Below are 18900 nucleotides of genomic sequence, written 5' to 3'. Positions count from 1 at the left end.
AAGAAAAGAAAAAAAACATCTCACATAAACCATTTTGACATGTTTAATGTAATGGCACCCTAATTGCTTTACAGCACTTTCAGCTCCACTAGACACTGCATTTCTGAAGTATAATGGGAAAAAAAAAAAACAAAACAGGAAAAAACACTATTTGTAAAGTTTGGAGTTACATATGCATAAATGCCTTTCAAAAAAATTAACAATTGGGTTCTTTTCACCCTCACATAACAAAAAAAAAAAATAGGTTTCTTCTGGGTCTTTTCAGAAGATGTGGTGATCCAAGACAGCACTTCAGAAACTTCTGAAGTCAGGGGTGTCATAAGGTTATATCAGGACTTCCGCTGGAAAGCCTGCCATGATATAAACACTATAAATAGGAAAAGAATGTGCAAGAGCTCTGAAGAAGTGAGAAACAGAAAGTGTTTTGAAAGCTTGTGTTCTGACAGCCATGGAACCGAAAACTTCTGGCTGAAGAAAGCCTACCTGAGTCTATTCAAAGCATAGAAAGCAAAACAATGCATGAGCTCTCCTTTGGATTTCACCTTGGAACAACAACCAAAACAAACAGAAAGGTCACTTTGAGAGCCACAGGAATAATAGGAAGTATTTGTTGGTTTTCCTATGACAAGTAATTAAGAGAACTAAATCGGAAGCAGATAAAAGTAGACAGAAGTCATTTCAAGGTACTATCAGCTAGAAAACTAGCAACACTATCATTTTATTATCAGTTTAATAGTTTGCCTTTAAAGAGTCAAGGAAAACAAGTACACTTTATATGAATAAACTTTAGGGCATCCCTAAAGAGGAGAAGCTAACCTAGAAGCAGCCAAACCACTTGAGTTTCACCTAAAAGCTTAGCCTGAAAGACTGCAAATTCACATAGTCATTTGAAACAGATGTAAATGTTCTGTGTGGCTGCGTTTCCTACAATTTACAGTGCTCATTTTAGCTTTTATTCCTTTAATTTACAATTACAGAATGGACTCAAACTTGTAACTGAAGAAAAATACCTTTGGAGAAGTAACTTGGTTCTAATACTTTAAATATTTAAATGAAGAAGATAAGCACTAGACTAAGAAGTGAAATAACATTTAACCTTTGCATCCTGCTTCTAGACTTGCCTCCCACCTCCAAGTTCCAACAGTCATCATCCTTAAAGGACATTCACTAATACTCTATTTAATACTAAAAGACACATCCTGCCAAAGTCTTATCAGTGGGAACAATTCTCCTCATATGCAAACAGTGATGCCCTCTAAAACCTTATATCTGTTAGAGAAAGTAATTTAGAGTTTTAAGTTAATAATTTGTTCACTGGGTGCCCACATGATACGAATCAGGCAGATAATTTAATTCATGCACAGGAGTGCTAGAGTATATTAAAGAAAACAAAAAGCAGAATCTACATGAATTACAACTTTCATTTGAATCATATATTAATTATACAGAAGAAACTAAAAAACTCTACTTACACAGAAAAAGGGTAGACAAACACTCCAGCACTTTTCCTACTGTAAGAATATTGCACATTCCAATAATGTTGCACAAATTACTGGCTTTTTATAAAGACCATATATGAGGTATTAGTCTATTAATAAATAAAGAAAAACATGGAAAAGGAAAAGCACTTAATATAATGCAACAATCCATTCCAAGTATTTAGTAAATGAAAACTAAACAAGCAATAATATGTACCCTTGAGGAAAAGGTTAAAGTTACTTAGCAAACAGGCAGCTTTCAATATCCATCTGAGAAGCAGAAGGTTAAATCTCTTTGATAAAGCTTTTAGGAACTCAAAGCCTATTTAGAACACTGCTGGTTACAATACTCATTTTGCTCATGTAATCAGTCAGAAAGGTAAATTCTTATCTCAAAATTTTAAAGGGATAGCAATATGTAGGTGAGAGCAATCTTAAGAGGAACCAATTTAATATACTAAACCTGTATTACTAGTTAATAAAACCGAACTTTTGGACTGACATCAGTGAAAATATTCAGAGGTTTTAAATTTTTGTTTCTTTTTCAGTTTTAAGTAGTTTAGACTGGTTATGGATTTCCATGGTGCTGAAACTGATACCCATTAGTACTGTCCATGTTATCAGATTCCAGCACAAGGCATTAGATGAACGCAACAGTTTTCTGTTTTAATCTGTGTTTATGCTAAGAATTTACCTTTCAAGTCACAATGTGAAAGATTCTGGCTGACAGCTAATAAATCTGTTAATCTAAACACAATCTATGTAGTTTTTATTTAGACCCTTCCAGAAACACTAGGAATCTGTAGGCAAGTTTATCTTGTTTAAGTTCACAAGACCACAGAGGAGTATTTGAATTCAATAAACTGAGCTACAGAATCTACGTTGCACACGTGGTTAATATACTAAGCATAAAACAAGAGTGTTTTCAGTACGCTTTTCCAAACCTTGTTGAAAAGATACTTGTATTTAAAAAGAAAAAAAAAAGAGAGACCTTGTGTGCACACAAGTTTACATATATGAATAGCCCTTAAATAAGTCAACAGTCATTCAAATCCTAGAATCTTTTCAGGCCAATGAAAGGCTATTTGGAAATAAAAGTAATTCCTACATTACTTTCCTAGGTGAAGCCTAATCTTCCCACTTTAAAAAGTGGGAGTTTTATTAACACTTTTGCAATACTGGACAGAGAAACAAACACCCAGGTAAGTCATGTTTCTGATGCTATTTTATGTAAATTATCTAATTTGCATAAGTCCATATCAGGTACAAATAGCAAAGGTCTCCTCTACTGCAATCCACACACCTGTAACTCCAACAGTCCTGAACTGGCATATATGAAAAAATTGTATTACATTACTGAAATTAAAAATATATAGCTTGTACTGGAGTTCAAATTTATGGAAAGTGTTTACTAAACTGAAATACATATAATTTCTTCTGTCACACAAGATATTTCACTCCCATTCTAAGTGGTTACTGAGACATCTATGTCCCAAATGCATGTTGCTTCTATTCTGAAATTAGTTTCATCTACAATTTCTTTAGAGTCATTAAGTGTTTTCTAGAACAAACAGTTCAAAGATTTTTCTCCATGTTAGCACAAAACCATGAAAGGTTATGAAGATGTTGAAAGAAGCAAAGAGATTAAAAGAATGGAAACATTATTGTCCTGAACAGTCTGTATATGTGGTAACCATGTTTCCTCGTCTCTGAGTGACAGTTCTACAGTGCTTGCTGGATCCATGAAACCTGGTATCAGTTCGCACTGCATGTCGGTGTGCATTTTCAAAGTCACTAAATGAAAACATTTTTTCCATATTTTCCAACACCTCATCAAACAGTCCACCCCCAAAGGAGAACTCTTGGAAAGAACGTCTTTGCCGACTATGAGCTTCCCGATGACTTCGGAAATGATTATCGAAGTGCTTTTTTGACCGTGAGTTTTGACTAAAGAGGTCAAAGTCTTTGAACAGATCATCAAAGTTGAAGTTAAATGACTGATGAAACGGGCTTTCATTGTTGCCTTGTCCTCCACGACGGCCGAACTGATCATATTCTCTTCGTTTATTCTCATCTGATAATGTTTCATATGCTATTTTTTGGAGGAAAAAATTTAATAAGTTTATTTACATTCCCATTTTAAAAAAAGAAAACCATACACAGATACAAAGAACAACAGCTTTCTCGCACTCCCTCAACAGGACAGATTTTAAGTAAGACTTTCATGCAAGCGACATGCAAGCAAACCAATCCCAACATTTAACTTTCTCCAAAACAAAATATGTTGTTGCAAAATAAATAATTATTTATAATAATAATAGTAGCTATATATGAGGACAGGCTATATCTTCAAAACTTCAAATTCACATGATATAACATAGTTTAACTGGCAATAAAGATTAGTGTCCATATTTGAAAGAAAATAGCAATGACATGATCAAAAAGACTGAAGGAGAGAGGATGAGTTAGGAGCTCAACCTAATAAAATGAACGGCCTGCAACATTCCTATCACAGAAACACAGTGCAATGTCTGCAAAATTATTTGCCAGCCAGCAAGTTCTATCTACACTGCAGTTACAAGGCAGACAAGATAAACATCAAGTGGGTTAAATATTGGAAACTAATTTCCCCTATGTCCAAATTTTTATTTTTTCAAAAGTTCAATAACAAACCTATATACCTGTGATACCTGAAATGTAATTAGTTTTCCACCCAATATTTAGTACAGAACTACAGTTATTACTGTTCTGATGCAGAAACTCTGACAGATTATATACACATTCTGATAAAATTAAGTATTTTAAATACTTTCCTTTTCTTATCTGCCAAACACTTGCAACTATTCTACACACTTCTAACACTTAAGACACACTAGTTCCTCCTGCAATAGTTGCTAACATCTGCACAAGTATTTCACAAGACTGCCCCTCCCTTTCATTATATTAATAACACACCTTTTTTCAAAAAAAAAAAAAAAAAAACAAAAAAACCCCCACTTTTCTGCAGACAAGGTAAAACCAAGAAATCTCTTATTAGCTTAGTCAGGAGAATGACACAAACATCTATTTTTGGCTATTCGCTTCCAGTGTTATATCACAAAGCACTTTAGAATGATTTATTTGTAGTATCAGGGAATTAATTACGTTGAAAGGGACCTCAGAAGTTCTCTACTTTCATCTCCTGCTCAAAGCAGGGTCAGTTATGAGAACACACTAGGTTATACTCAGGGCTTTATCCACTCATTCCTTAAGAATCTACAAGGTTGAGGACTGCATAGCCTCTCCAAGCAATCTGTTCCAACACTGGCCTATCCTCACGGTGAAAAAGTTTTCCCATATAACCACTTTGAACCTCTTGCACCTGCTGTCTCCTGTACACCAACCATGAACCCCTGAAACACATTGCTGAGTTTTTTTGACAATTTCACCATAGCAACTGGAAGGTTGCTGTTAGGTCTTTCTGAATCCTAAGCTGGATCTTACTGCATAGATCAAAAGACAAAAATGAACCTCCTAGGTCTAAAGTTGTCAGACTGCCAAGTATTTTTTGTGATAAGAGTCATAAGCCAAAAAGCCTAATAAGAAGGAATGCATTAACTGTAAAGGTCTGTCTACGCGGCAAGGACTCAGAAACAAATCAAATGCTTAAAATGGACATTTAACAGCACAGAAGTAGAACTGAAAAAAAGATACTTTTACCTCTTATTCAGACAAAACAAAGTACACGTTACCACATTTGCTCACAGATGCCGTATATCAAATTATTAAGACTAAGGTTAGCATGTATTACCTTCAGCAATTTCTCTAAATTTCGCTTCTGCACCAGGGCTCTTATTTTTGTCTGGGTGGTATTTCATAGCCAGCTTGTGAAATGCCTTCTTGATCTGGCGGTCAGATGCACTTCTTGGTACTCCCAAGATATCGTAATAGCTCTCTGTAGCCAGTATTAATTCAGTTATCATTAGAATGCAGAGAGCAAATGTGAAGACAGATTGCGTAGTGGCCATTTCTCTGGTTCCTAGAAAGAAAAAGAAACATACTTGAAGAACAAGTTAATTCAGGTTCCTCAGTGACTTCAAGGTGCAACTACAAACTGCAGGAGAAAGATCTGCGTGTTTCAGGAGTCTCTCAGTGACAGATATGTAAACACATTGTTTCACGTGTCAAAGTCCATTTCCCTAACACTATAATCACAGAATGTTTAACTGAAATGCTGCAGTGTGCTTGTGATGCCTATGAAATGTGAATTTGCAGTATCTTTTTTTTGCACCTATCCATAACTGTAAATTCTGCCACAGAACTATTGTAGGAAATACACAGTATGTTTCACTGCATCAAATAGCTTATGCTGGTAAACCTGAACTAGCTTTAAATTAATTCTTGAGTTCCAAGATCACGAACAGAGCAGCTCTAACTTAAGGTTGCAAAACACCACTCAATACAGGAAGACCAATTTACTGAATAGTTTGTGCAACAAAAAGAGCCTGAAAACACAACTTGCCTAAAGACTGACCGTGAGGTGCAAGGAGACGGCTAGGCACTCGTGCTCATCTAACTGACCTAAGGAGAACATGATAAAGAGTAAAACAGTCATCTAGAGTACAGAATTTTGTTGAGGAGGGCACATTTTCCTTCTGTAATCGGCTAGGCTTAGCTTAATTTCACATTGGATTGTACTCTAAATAAAAACACCTACCATATCTTTGATATTAAAGAATTCATCCAATAAGTAGCATTGCATATAAAGGTTTGCATATGAAACTCTGAATGTCTGAACTCAAAAGTTTTCTATATAAGACAAGCACCTTCAAAAATAATTAAAAAATGTACCTTTTTTTCAGCAACATATTCGTCAAAAAGTTATTTTTAAAACAAGCTGATGATAGAACTCCAAGAAAAAGCTGTGGCCTAAGTCATAAGAAACATCAGTTCCACATAGCTACATAATCCTTCATGATTTATGAGGGACAGGGTGAGCTCTCCCTACCAGAAGAGATCAAGTGATTTTCCAAGGCCTTTGCGTATTATATTTAAAATAAAAAATATAGAAACATGAATATTCAAAACCAGAATGCTGGCTGTCACCTAAACAGAAGGACCTATGACAAGGCCCTGAACATGCCAGAAGTAACATGTACCCCTCACAGGATTGCACTGATTTGAGTGTATACTAAGTGCAACTCAGAGATGCAGTACTTTCCTGAAAGCTGGCTGAATAAACTAATCTTACAGTCTTGAGTATCATTAAAGTTAGAATACTTCTAGACAGTATGTGGCCCAAAAATCCGTCACACAGCATTGAAAACCTCTGAATATCAGGTACATAATACAATTAGGCCTTTAATAGAAAAACCATACCCTATAAAGAAATTTAACACCCAAGCACCAAAAATGGAAAAAATACCATTTCTAATAGGTAAGTTGGGGGCTAAAGCGAATGTTGAGAGGCAAAAGCAAATTGCTCCTAAGACTAACATGCCCTCTTAAGCACTTATTTGGCTAGCAGCCTGCACGATATCAAGTGTTGTGGAGCAGCAGTTGAAACAAACTATGTTTTGATCAGTATACTTGGATACCAAACAGACAGTCCTTTTCAGGTTTTTTTGTGCATGTTGTCTCCAGATATATTTTTAGTACAAGCCTTTCCAAGGCTTTTACACACATTTTCTCTCATGAGTTAACTTAACCTGAAACTTTGCCACCTGGGCACTAAGAACTACATATATGTACCTCCTTCCACATTTTGGGGGCTTTCTTCCCGTTTGTGCTTTATAGAAGTTTACATCTTAACCTCATGGGTGAAATTGGTTTTACCTTACTTCATTTCCCCTCACCTGCATCATGTGTGTAATACCTGCTGTATTCTCTTAAGGCTAGCTTCTGCTTCTACTATTAACTACTAAGAAGAGCTATGAATTACACCCAAGTCTCCCTTTTTCTACAGTTTTACATTAGCATTTCTGTAATTTAGTTCTATGCTATACTACCCCTAGTTTTATCTGGTTTTCTAAAGCACGTATTTTTTTAAAAATCAGTACTCAAGTTTCACTGTCTTTTTAAATAATGTACACAATATAAAGCTGCCCTTGAAAAACTCAATGAAATTCAAATATAAGAATAAAAAAAATGAAAATGAAATATAAATGAAACTGATATAAGCAGCATTTTAAACTTATAAGGTTATCACAATGACATTAAGTCTCATATTTAGACACTATCATCAATAACTGAATTTACTTTTCAGAAAATACCTATTTACATGCTCTCAGCATCTTAGCAGTTCCACTGAAAACCAAGATGTTAAATGTCTACCTCGGCCCTGCCACACTTGGCTATTTTTGCAATCCCTTTCAAAATGAAGTCTTTTTTAAACACTTATTCTACTTACATCTCTTCTCTTACAGTTTCTCAATTGAAAAAGGACAGATAGGTTTCACTTTCCACGATATGCACAGTAGCAGCTACTTAAAACATTCCAGAACTCATTAGGTTGTGTATACTTCTTGACATTAAACTCCCATCACAAAACAGTCCCTCCTAACAATTATCACATTTTGCTTGGATATAGCTAGAAACAACGTTAGACATTATTAATACAGATTAAGTATCTGAAATATTTGAATAATTAGTCACAGACCTCAATGACTATTAAGCATGGTATAAGAAGCATATTGTCTAAGTTGGTATTGTTCAGCCTGGAGAAAAGAAGGCTCAGAGAAGACCTAATAGCAACCTTGCAGTACCTGAAGGGCCTACAAGATAGCTGGGGAAGGACTGTTTACAAAGATTTGAAGTGATAGGATAAGCAGTAATGGATATAAACTGGAGAGGTACAGATTTAGACTAGACACAAGGAAGAATTTCTTCACTATGAGAGTGGTGAGGCACTGGAACAGGTTGCCCAGGGAAGTCGTGGATGCCCCACCCCTAGAGGTGTTCAAGGCCAGGTTGGATAGGTCCTTGGGCAGCCTGATCTAATGGGAGACGTCCCTGCCTATCACAAGGGCTGGAACTGAGTGGTCCCTTCCGACACAAACTATTCTGTAAATCTGTTTCTCAAAAGTACTATAGAAGTGATAACATTAACGAGTTCTCTATTAGTTTATTAACACTCATCAATAGCTGCATTATGAAGTGATGTTTAAGGATGATGCACCTCGGATAAAATCTGCCACGTAAAGAAAACAAGGAACTATTTCCATCTTGCAATGCAAATACTGTATTCCACCCTACTTTTGAGGTAATTAGCAAAAACCTTAGTTAAATGCTTATATTCATTAAGTCTCCCAAACTCAGGAAATCCTCAGCATCACTACTGCTTTGATTACATTAATTGCAACACACTATCCAGTGGAATCCAGATGTCACACGATTATTTTCACAAACGAGCTATGAGAAGTAAGAAAGCTACCGGAACTTTCCATTAGTTCTCATATCACAATTAACCCGATACGTAAGCAAGTCTCCTAGTCCAGAGCTACAGAAAAATCTGTCCCACTCCGGCGTTCGTTCTTTCCTTGGCCTCTCCTACGCTGACCAGAAAGCAGACCCAGGAGAGAGCTCTCGTACCTTGCTCTGGAGAACAGGAGAACGACATGGAGCTTCCCTGGCGTCCCCTCCCCAGCCCGAGGAGGCCGGGCCGGGCCGGACCCCGGCAGGTGGTGAAACAGAGAAACTTACGCTTAATAGTTTAATTTAACCATTAAGACACGCACACTTTATACAGCGCTGGAGAAGACTCGGGATTCGCCCTCGGAGTGCTTCTACCAAACAGTGATTTCAGAGAACTTTATACACACAAAATTGCTTTCATATTCATATTTTTCGCCGAAATGACAAGCACCGTTCATTCCTGGAACCTCATTGCATATCCAGGGGGGATGAGATCAATCCCACCCAGAGTCGTTAAGGTATGGCCATATCGGAGTGGTCAATCTCAACGACTCTGAGTGGCAAGAAAATCAAGGTCATTACCGTTATCTTATTAATCGTTATCTTGTTAATCTTGTTTCTTTAACACATTGCAGTTGACATTTCATCCCATCCCACCATTTACAAGTCACCATTTCAGTGGAACCAGAGACACTAAACAAGCAGCGGTTCGTTGGAGGCTGAACCTCCTACTCGGCGAGGCTTGGGAAAGACCACAGAAGCAGATGAGCCTGGAGAGAAACAGGGGTCCAGAGGGGCCCAAAGGGCAAATAATCCCCCAGACCGGGTCCCAGCGCCCCCTCTGCCCCCCATTTCCCCATCCGTGTCCGCCAACGGCTCCGGCCTCTCCGTGTCCGCCTTCCCCCCAGCCGCTCCCGAGCCCTTCACCCGCCGCCGTACCTCACTTCGGCCCTTCGCCCCTCAGCGCCGCTCGCGCCACTCCCGCCCAACGGCGCTCGCGCAGGCCCTCCACCCCCTCGGCAGCGGTTCCTACACGAAGCGCTGCGCCATTGGCCACCAGGACCCACGTGACCCGGAAGACGCTGGCGGCCGCGGGGCGGGGCTTCCGTCCTGCGCGCGGGGCGGTGGGAGGAGGGGCGGGAGGCGGTGCTGCGGCCCTCGCCCCCCGGTGCAGCTATGCCGCGGTACTGCGCCGCGTCCCACTGTAAGAACCGAGGCGGGCAGAGCGCCAGGGACCAGCGTAAGCTGAGCTTCTACCCGTGAGTGGCGGCGGGGTGGGAGCGCCGGTGGTGGCGAACGCCGAGGGGCGGGCCCTGAGGTGAGGCCCTTAGTGGCCCCGCAGGAGCCAAGGAGGGCGGTAAATGGCTGAGGATGTAGCCTCGAAGGGCGGCTCTGAGGCCCGCTGGGCCCCAGCGGGCGGAGGGAATAACGCTCTTGTCTCGGCGGGGAAGGATGACACCAAGCTGGGTGGTGCAGTTGCCACTCCCGAAGGACGGGACGTCATCCAGAGGGACCTGGACGGGCTGGAGAAGTGAGGCTGGGAGAACCTCATGAGGTTCAGCAAGGCCAAGTGCAAGGTCCTGCGCATGAGTCGGGGCAATCCCTGTTTTCAGTACACGATGGGGAATGATGTGCTTGAGAGCTGCCCTGCAGAGGACTTGGGGATGCTGGTTGCTGAGAAGCTCGACGTGAGCATTTCCGATATGAGGACAGGCTGAGCGAGTTGGGCTTGTTCAGCCTGGATAAGAGAAGGCTCCGAGGAGGTCCTTCCAAAACCTGAAGGGGACCCACAAGAAAGCTGGGGAGGGACTTTTTAGAAAGGCTTGTAGTGATAGGACAAGGGGCAATGGGTGTAAACTGGAGAGGTGCAGATTTAGACTAGACGTAAGGAAGAATTTCTTCACTATGAGAGTGGTGAGGCATTGGAACAGGTTGCCCAGGGAAGTTGTGGATGCCCCATCCCTGGAGATGTTCAAGGTCAGGTTGGATGGGGCCTTGGGCAGCCTGATGTAGTGGGAGGTGTCCTTGCACATGGCAGGGGGGTTGGAACTTTATGATCTTTAAGGTCTCTTCCAACCCAAACTATTCTATCATTCTAAAGGGCGTGCAGGACACATGTTTCTCGCCGCCCCATGAAGGGGCTGGTGTCGGGGCATGGGGCGGCTGCTGCGGGTTCGTGAGGCAAAAGCCAGAGAGATTTCACTGAAAAACAAAATTTGTGCTTTTAACCATGAGGCTATTTAGTGCCTAGAGCTAAATAGCAGCAGTTACCCTGTTCTTTTCAGTCATGGCCGCCTTTGTGGAAAGGGGTGTTCCAGCAGGGCAGGCAGCAGTGGTGGCCATGGCTTAGGTGTGTAGGAGCCAAGTGCCCTGTACCTGACAGCCTGTGAGCTCAGCCAAGGCCCTTACAGAGCAGGAAAGTAAACATATATGGATTCTTTAAAATTAAATATTCCCACTAGAACTTGCCTACACTGTGAACGGAAGCATTGGATGCAGCTGAGCTAGCTGGAAGCTAGCCCGCTTTGTACAGCGGTTGCGTATTACTATACAGCCACCTAATTGACTGCTTACCATCCCAAGCCAGAAGTAATGTCTGTGCTGCTGTGGTTACCTGGCTATTGATTTTCAGAACGTAGAGTTAGAAACAGCGTTTCTCAACCCTGACAGGAGTGCAGTGCAGGTAAATAAATACTGATATATTTCTGTTGAGTAAAAATACAGTATTTATCAAGAGAAGGCACTTTGTAGCTTCTAAGAAAAAAAAATGAGGAATAAATATCACAACTAGCCTCAAAATTGATAAACTAAGTTTCCAGTTTGATTCAGATGCTGAATATGCTTGTTCTTTCAAGATCAGGAAGGCTGTGCAGAAAGATCCATAGGAAGACTGCTTTGAAAGGCATTTTAGGTTAGGTTGAAGGAAACCTCTTTATCCCAGAGTGTCTCTAATATGTGATTGATCATAAAGCAGTCATGAAAATTAGGGAAAATAAATTATTTGTATTGCTTTGGAGACTGTGACTGCCACATGGATGATCAGAATAAGTCTGAGTGTTGATAAATATTTGTGTTCAAAGTCACAGCTGTTTTATCTAGAAATTGAGTTGTTCTGCATTACCAAGTACTGTGGTCTTGTAGAAGAAGTGCTGGGATTTGATTTTTAGGGATCTCTTATCCTACATCAGCAACTGCTACTGACATGAATTGCAGTGTTGTGCAAATTTTATTTCTTTGTCTCTTACCATCCTAAAAAAAGTCATCTGCTGCTCTGAGCAGTCTGAGCCCCTTCTGGACTTTTTAAGCGTGACCTAATCTCAGCTGGCTTAACTACCTGTCTTTCTTTTATTTCTTCACCTGTCTGACTTGTGCAATGGTGGCGGCTCCTGAATAAATTCTGTCAACTTCGTCTTTCTGTTTTTCCTTTTTGTGTCTGATTTACACCAGAGAACAGATTCTGTTGATGGGTAAGGAGATGTTGAAGCATGAGTAGGTTTTGGCAAAGTTGCCTTTACGCTGAAGTAATAAATTCCACTATCAGACATTGTCTCTCACTATGAATTATTTTGTTTCCCAGCTGAAGCAGGGAGACCTGTGGAGGCAGTGAGTGCTGTGTTGCAAGGGCATCAGCAGGTCTTGAAGAGAGTGCGGTTGGTGACATGACCTTTAGTTGAAAGAAGCCGTCCTCTTACTGACAGTCTTCTTTGGAACTATACAGTGACATCTCAGGCTAAGCCGTTACTCACGGGGCATGCTGTATAACGTATGTAATGCTACTATTGAGCATACAGAATCTAAGTAGGCAGGATTTGAAAAGGCTGAATCTCTGACCTGTCCTTGAGAGGTTATTGTGTTCTTGCTAGCATTGTTCCTTGCATTCCTGCACATACTTGGAGCTAGATTCATCAAAAGCTTATTCAGTTTCCTTGGTAACTGCAACACTTTAATGGCAAAAAAATTCAAAAGATTGGTGAAGACACATTTATCCTGTGAATCTCAGGTGACTTTTTCTCAAAATCAGCTAAGTTTGCAGTTTTGGAACACTGTGGGCCTTCATAAGCAAGTTATTGCTATGTGGGGTTTTGGAGGAAACCTGCAGCTCCAGGGGTTTGAGGGTGGGATCCAGGGTTTGCCAAGAAGTAGCAGTGCTGGTGCCTTTTTTAGCATTCAGGTGACACAGGGCTCTCCAGATCCTCTCCTGAGGTTCTGTTGTATGTTAATACCTCACTGCAAGTCAGATTTTTTATGCCTTGAAGATCCATTAACAGGTGGTAATAAGCATTACTAAAAGAACTGATTGTTAATTGAAAGGGAGAAAAGAGCTAAGAGAAGAGAGATGGAGTTAGAAATGCTCTGTTTTTATTTAGGGAGTAAAAAAACCATATTTCTTCTAAAGAGGCTGTAGGCTCTTGTTCAGATCTGAATGTTTCTGTTGTCCACCGTAGTGCTAACGGCTAGGTTTTCACAGAATGGTTGCAGTTGGAAGGCATCTCTGGAGACCATCTAGTCTAATCCCCCTGATAAAGGAAGTTCACCTACAGCAGGTTGCACAGGACCCTGTGTCCAGGCGGGTTTTGAATGTCTCCAGAGAAGAGGTCTCCATAACCGCCCTGAGCAGCCTGTTCCAGTACACTGTCACCTTCAAAGTAAAGAAGTTTTTCCTCGTGTTCAGCTGAAACTTCCAGTGTTCACTTTGTGTGCATTGCCCCCTGGGCACCGCTGATAAGAGTCTGGCCTCATCCTCTTGACACCTGCCACTTAGATATCTATGAGCATTGATAACGTCCCCTCTCAGTGTTTTCTTTTCCAGGCTAAACAGACCCAGGTTGCTCAGCCTTTCCTCCTAAGAGAGGTGCTCCAGTCCCCTGATCATCTTTGTGGCCCTCTGCTGGACTCTCTCTAGTTGTTCATTGTCTTTCTTGAAGTGGGGACCCCAGAACTGGACACAGTACAACACATGCAGCCTCACTATTGCCTTCTTAACAGTTGTTATTTAACAGTGCTCAGAATTCAAATTACTGTTTATGTGTATATATGTGGTTATATGCTGAAGTTGAAGGAAATTTTATATGGACTAGAGAAATCTGTAAGGATATTTCAAATCCCCTGATGTCTGTCTGGTGAGAGACGAGAGCCAAGAGTGGTCTAAGTGTTCATGTTACCATTACTGTAACTGCTTAATGGTACATGCATCCTAATGAGCCTTTAGTTTCCCTTAAATTTGTGTATTGCAATTCATTAAGTAAACAACATGTCTTCACCCACTTTCTTCTAATTTATTTCTCTTTCCTAGGTCTGACCGCGTCTATTTTCAAAATTGATTTTTTTTTCTATGAATGTGTGTACTATACTCTTCATTTTCCTTTTCAAGTAGGTGAGAAGATTGAAAAGTTAGCTATGGATTACATAATATTACGTGAGCTTTCAACGAAAGCTTAATTGCTGAAACACAAAATACAGAAATGCTTTGCATTTGTGTGTGTTTACTTTTTGAAGAAAATTTAAATCCTGCACTGGATTTCCAAGTTATCAGATAATCCAAAGTATGATATATATTAATAGGTACTCTGTTAAACAAAAAATAGTAACAAAAGGGTTTGTTACTAGTTCTATCTTGCAAGACAAAACAGCCCTTCAAATACTATTTCTAAAATAAGTCTTTTTAAAACTAAGTCAGAGTATTTCATCTGACTTGAGCAGGACTACTTTCTGAGCAATGTTGGAGGAACAAGCCTTTCAAAACATCTTGTCTGTGGGTTTTGAAACCCTTAGCTAAAAGAAATGAACTTCTGCTGCTGAGCTCTGGAGCAAATATCCTCTAGAAATAATTGAGGTAATTACTGGATTAATACGTAAGTGACATCCTGATTAGCATTTTACATCTAAATTTTTTTTTTAAAAAGGATATCTTAATCTACAGACTATCCTGTAAGGAGCAATCAGGTGTTCTTTATTTAAAAACTAAAAAGAAAATAAAAAATAACAGGTTTTTTGTTTGTGTTTTTGTCTGTTCTTCTTTCAACTGCTTTAATAAAGATTTCCACTTCATGATAAAGAGAGACTTGAGAAATGGTTGCGGAATATGAAACGAGATGCATGGACTCCAAGTAAGCACCAGCTTCTCTGCAGCGATCATTTCACCCCTGATTCCCTTGACGTGCGATGGGGTATACGATACTTGAAACACACTGCTGTACCAACAATTTTTTCTTCCCCAGATGATGAGGTAATACATTCCTATTTTTTTTATTGTAGTATAAATCTACCCAACTATTTATGTAATACAAATGTTGTAATTATCAGTAATATATTCATATTTTATTTAAAAAATAGAATTTCCATCCGTCAAAATGTTTTTTCAATGAGACTGACACAAAACAAGTATGTGAGTCCATAGCGTACAGGGAGATTTTCCATATTTTGACTGGAGGTTCAGTATCTCTTTTTACTGGAAATTACAGAAGCATTTCCATAGGAAATCTTCCACAAAAAAATAAATTTCCTATGAGACAGTTATGATTCCGAATATTTACTCCTGTGCAATTATTCTTGATTAATATTTTAATCTTCTTTCAAGGCCTTTTATTAATTGTACATACATACTGGCTTTGGAATGTATTGGTTTCAAACTACATGTTTTTCTTTCCTGTCCCTAACCTCTCTAACACTGACGAGCTCAGGAATTTGGACTGATAAAGACTATTCCATATTGTCTTTCACAGAGTTTTACTGTTGGTTACATAAAAATACTTTGCTACAGAGGCAGCTAATCTTGATCTTCTGCAACTTGGTCTCTTCATAATCAAGCCTACTAGAAAAAAAATAAGACACTTGGCATTAGTGTATTGTGGTAAGGGGTAGCGTATTGCCCTCTACAAAAATCTGAAAGGAGGTTGTAGTTAGGTGGGTGTTGGGTTTCTTCTCCGAAGTGACTAGCAACAGGATGAGAGGAAATAGCCTTGAGTTGTGCCAGGGGAGATTTAGATTGGCTACTAGGAAAAAATTCTTTACTAAAAGGGCGTTGAAGCGTTGGAACAGGCTTCTCAGGGAAGTCACCATCCCTGGAGGTGTTCAGAAAATGTTTAGTAGGCACAGTGGTGTTGGGCTGATGGTTGGACTGGATGATCTTTCTTTGGTCTTTTCCAAACTTAATGATTCTATGATTGTGTTTTTTGTCTCACTGACATATCAAAAAGCTCGTTTGAATGCTGATCTTAAATCTAGTCACGTGGTGATGTACTTTACGTGGAGGAGGGGAAAAGAAGGTGGCTAAAAAAGAATAAGCTTTAAACTATCCATCTTTCAGTAACAACTTCAGTTTAAAGTCATGTTAAAATTTTATCCTTCTGTGAAAATTTCTGCCCATCCAAAAAATAAATCTCCTTTTTTATGAATTGCCAAGTTTAGTTGTCAGAATTTGTTCAAAAATCAGTATATATGCATGTGTTTGAATGTTTCATTGTTTGCAAGCCCGTGTTCATAATCTTTGTAGTTGTTATTAAATTCTCTTTACGGTGGACCAGATGACTAAAACTTTGCCATAACAGGCTAAAACAACTTTTTTGGATCTTTAATTTAAAAATCTTGTACTAGGTATACTTAATACGCGTATATTTAATACAGTGTTTCAGGTGTTAATAGGAGATTTTAGCCAGTCTTTGTCAAACAGATTTGTCTAGGCACTTCTTTTCAAGTGCTTTTAAAATTAGTGTGCCCCGTGTAAATCAGTAAAGTCCTTTAGAGTTTGGAAAAGAAAAACAAAAAGAAAAATATTGTTGCTTTCAATGCTTTAAAACAATATTTGAACATTTAGGATCTGAAGCTTACGTGATACTTGTGTGAATTTTCCAGTCTCTGATGTAATTTTTAAACATTACTCATCTGAATTACTGGTTCTGCAGTATCGTGCTATAGAATGAGATTTGCCCTTTTTTTTTTTTATGTTCTAGTTGTATTCTAGCTACAAGGTGGTTGGATTTGCATGTTTGGTTTTTTTCTTTCTCCAGGAAAAAGACTCTGTTCAGAACACCCCACAAGAGATAAAGAGACAAGACCTGGAAGAAACAAATAAAAATATGGAGTCAGAGAAGGCATCTGTACCACTTAGTGCACCTAAGAAAAATCCTGTAGTTGCAGAAAATGTAGCTGAAAAAGCAATAGTTTGCTCAACTGCACTGAGTAAAACTTTACAAATTCCAGAACTACAACTTCAGAATGGAGAAGAGTCTCAGGCAAACAGTGTCGTTCTTGGTGATTCATCTAGGCAGCATACACATGAACCGAATCCAGTTCTAATGGCAGCAGCAGTTCCGAGCATGGAAACCACCAGTATTCATACTTCTGTAGAGGATCCAGTAGGCTGTGCAGCTACAGTCTTGCAATTTGCAGAGCCTAACTACTTGAATTCATCTCTGAAACTGAAAGATGCTTTAGGTTCAATTACTGACTATGCAATTGAAAATCCTGACACTCATGTTGTAGGGTGTTCTGTTGAAGTACAGCCAACAAGTGAAAATGCAGTTTTACTGAGTACAGTCACACAAACTATTGAACACTTCAGTGGAAGCGAAGAATCTGTCATTGCTATCATTGTGCCAGCTGAGAGTCCAGAAGAGTCTAAAATAGTAAATAGTTCTTTCCTGCCTATTAAGCAAGAGTTTCTCGATGCAGAGGAGACAGAAACAGATAAACCTGTATATATGAGTGCATATGGTGGAAATGAAGTATTACAAATGGAGCATTCATACTGTAAACAAGACATAGACAGAGATTATCTTTGGCAAAAAATTTCAAAGCTCCACTCTAAGATAACTTTACTTGAAATGCAGGAGGTAAAAACTTTGGGGAGGCTCAGGTCCTTGGAAGCTCTTATTGGACAGCTGAAGCAAGAAAACCTGCTTTCTGAAGAAAAGCTTAGAATTGTAGAAAACTGCTTTACACCACTTGAAGTGACTATGATACAGTAAAGGCTTTCAGTGATTGTGGTTATGATGCAGTAAAGGCTTTCAGTGATTGTTCTAAAATATCTTTTTAGCCTCTTTTGACTGTGCTTTTGGACAAAATAACTTTTGTTTCAGTTATGCTTTTTTAAACATGTAATGCAAATTCTGTGAATACCAATTATTCTTTAAAATGTTACATCAACCACAGCCAAAGCTAGGTTGTAGACTATTGCCTGTAAAACATGGCTTGCAAGTAAGCTTTAATACGAAATCAAATCTGTTAAAGTTTTGTTTAAAAGTGTATTATTTGAATCAATGAAGAGAAGTTGAACTTTTCTAGCTGCAGGCTCCTCTGAAACATGCAACTCCTGCATTTGGAGCAGCAGTAGAATGGACAGAATAACAATGTAGGCCGGACAGATATAAAACTGTTGTTTAAAAAGAAAGAAAGAAAAGTATCCCAGTTCTTTTTTAAATGAGTAATAAGGTATGTAATACACAGTGTGCCATGAGGCCACAGTTATGCTTTAATCTTCTGTTCATCTAACGTTTGTTCTCATAGGGGTTTTGTACACTTTGACCTTATTAAAATTGTTTCTGCAATAAAAGGTGTTTCCTTTCATTTAGTTCTAGAAACAAAAATTCCTTAAGAATATTGTTACAGTGAACAGGTCCGTCACATTTTTGGATGGTTCAGCTCAAATGGAGAGAACCATCTAAAATAGTTATATTTGTGTTGGTTAGTAAAAGGGAAAACTCTAACAATTCAGTGACTGCTATATGCTCAGCATTGATCCTCTTAAAAATCTATAGCTGTGTAACGCATATGCGCTTAATAATACACTGAAGAAAACAATGCAGAGCACAGTGGTAGTGAAAATAGCAGAATCTCACTCATTATTTTTCTCTATCTTACTGTTCAAAAAATGGAATTACAAGACTAGAAATCTTCCCCTGTATTGATTTTTAAATGTTTCTTCTGTACAAGATACCACTACAGTAGAAAGATACTTACGATTCATTTTGAGGAAAATCAATTTACTTAAATACTTTCTCCTGATTCTGTGTGTGCGCCATCCCTTAGATCT

The 18900-nt window shown here is 39.0% G+C and overlaps 2 protein-coding genes across 5 annotated transcripts; one reads left to right on the top strand and one right to left on the bottom strand.

Moving 5' to 3' along the window:
* Positions 1-505: 505 nt before the first annotated feature.
* On the bottom strand, positions 506-9933 carry DNAJB9 (DnaJ heat shock protein family (Hsp40) member B9). The gene is made up of 3 exons (XM_054051084.1): positions 9810-9933; positions 5269-5496; positions 506-3570 (listed from the first exon to the last, which is right to left on the bottom strand). Exons 2-3 carry the CDS (start codon positions 5483-5485, stop codon positions 3140-3142), a joined length of 648 nt encoding a protein of 215 aa, XP_053907059.1. The 5' UTR covers positions 5486-5496; positions 9810-9933; the 3' UTR covers positions 506-3139.
* Positions 9934-9971: 38 nt separating this feature from the next.
* Positions 9972-18435, top strand: THAP5 (THAP domain containing 5). Of its 4 annotated transcripts, none has more exons than XM_009564438.2 (3): positions 9972-10129; positions 14907-15096; positions 16877-18435. In XM_009564438.2, exons 1-3 carry the CDS (start codon positions 10047-10049, stop codon positions 17834-17836), a joined length of 1233 nt encoding a protein of 410 aa, XP_009562733.2. In that variant the 5' UTR covers positions 9972-10046; the 3' UTR covers positions 17837-18435. The 4 variants fall into 4 exon arrangements, with proteins under 4 accessions (XP_009562733.2, XP_053911532.1, XP_053911540.1 ...); XM_054055557.1 differs by having other exon boundaries at positions 9973-10110; positions 16877-18434; XM_054055565.1 differs by having other exon boundaries at positions 10059-10188; positions 16877-18434.
* The last annotated feature ends 465 nt before the right edge of the window (positions 18436-18900 follow it).

This window comes from Cuculus canorus, chromosome 1, assembly GCF_017976375.1.
Source record: "Cuculus canorus isolate bCucCan1 chromosome 1, bCucCan1.pri, whole genome shotgun sequence".
NCBI classification, from domain to species: Eukaryota; Metazoa; Chordata; class Aves; order Cuculiformes; family Cuculidae; genus Cuculus; species Cuculus canorus.
Note: the sequence above shows the minus strand (reverse complement) of the source record. Positions and strands in the feature narration are given on the sequence as shown.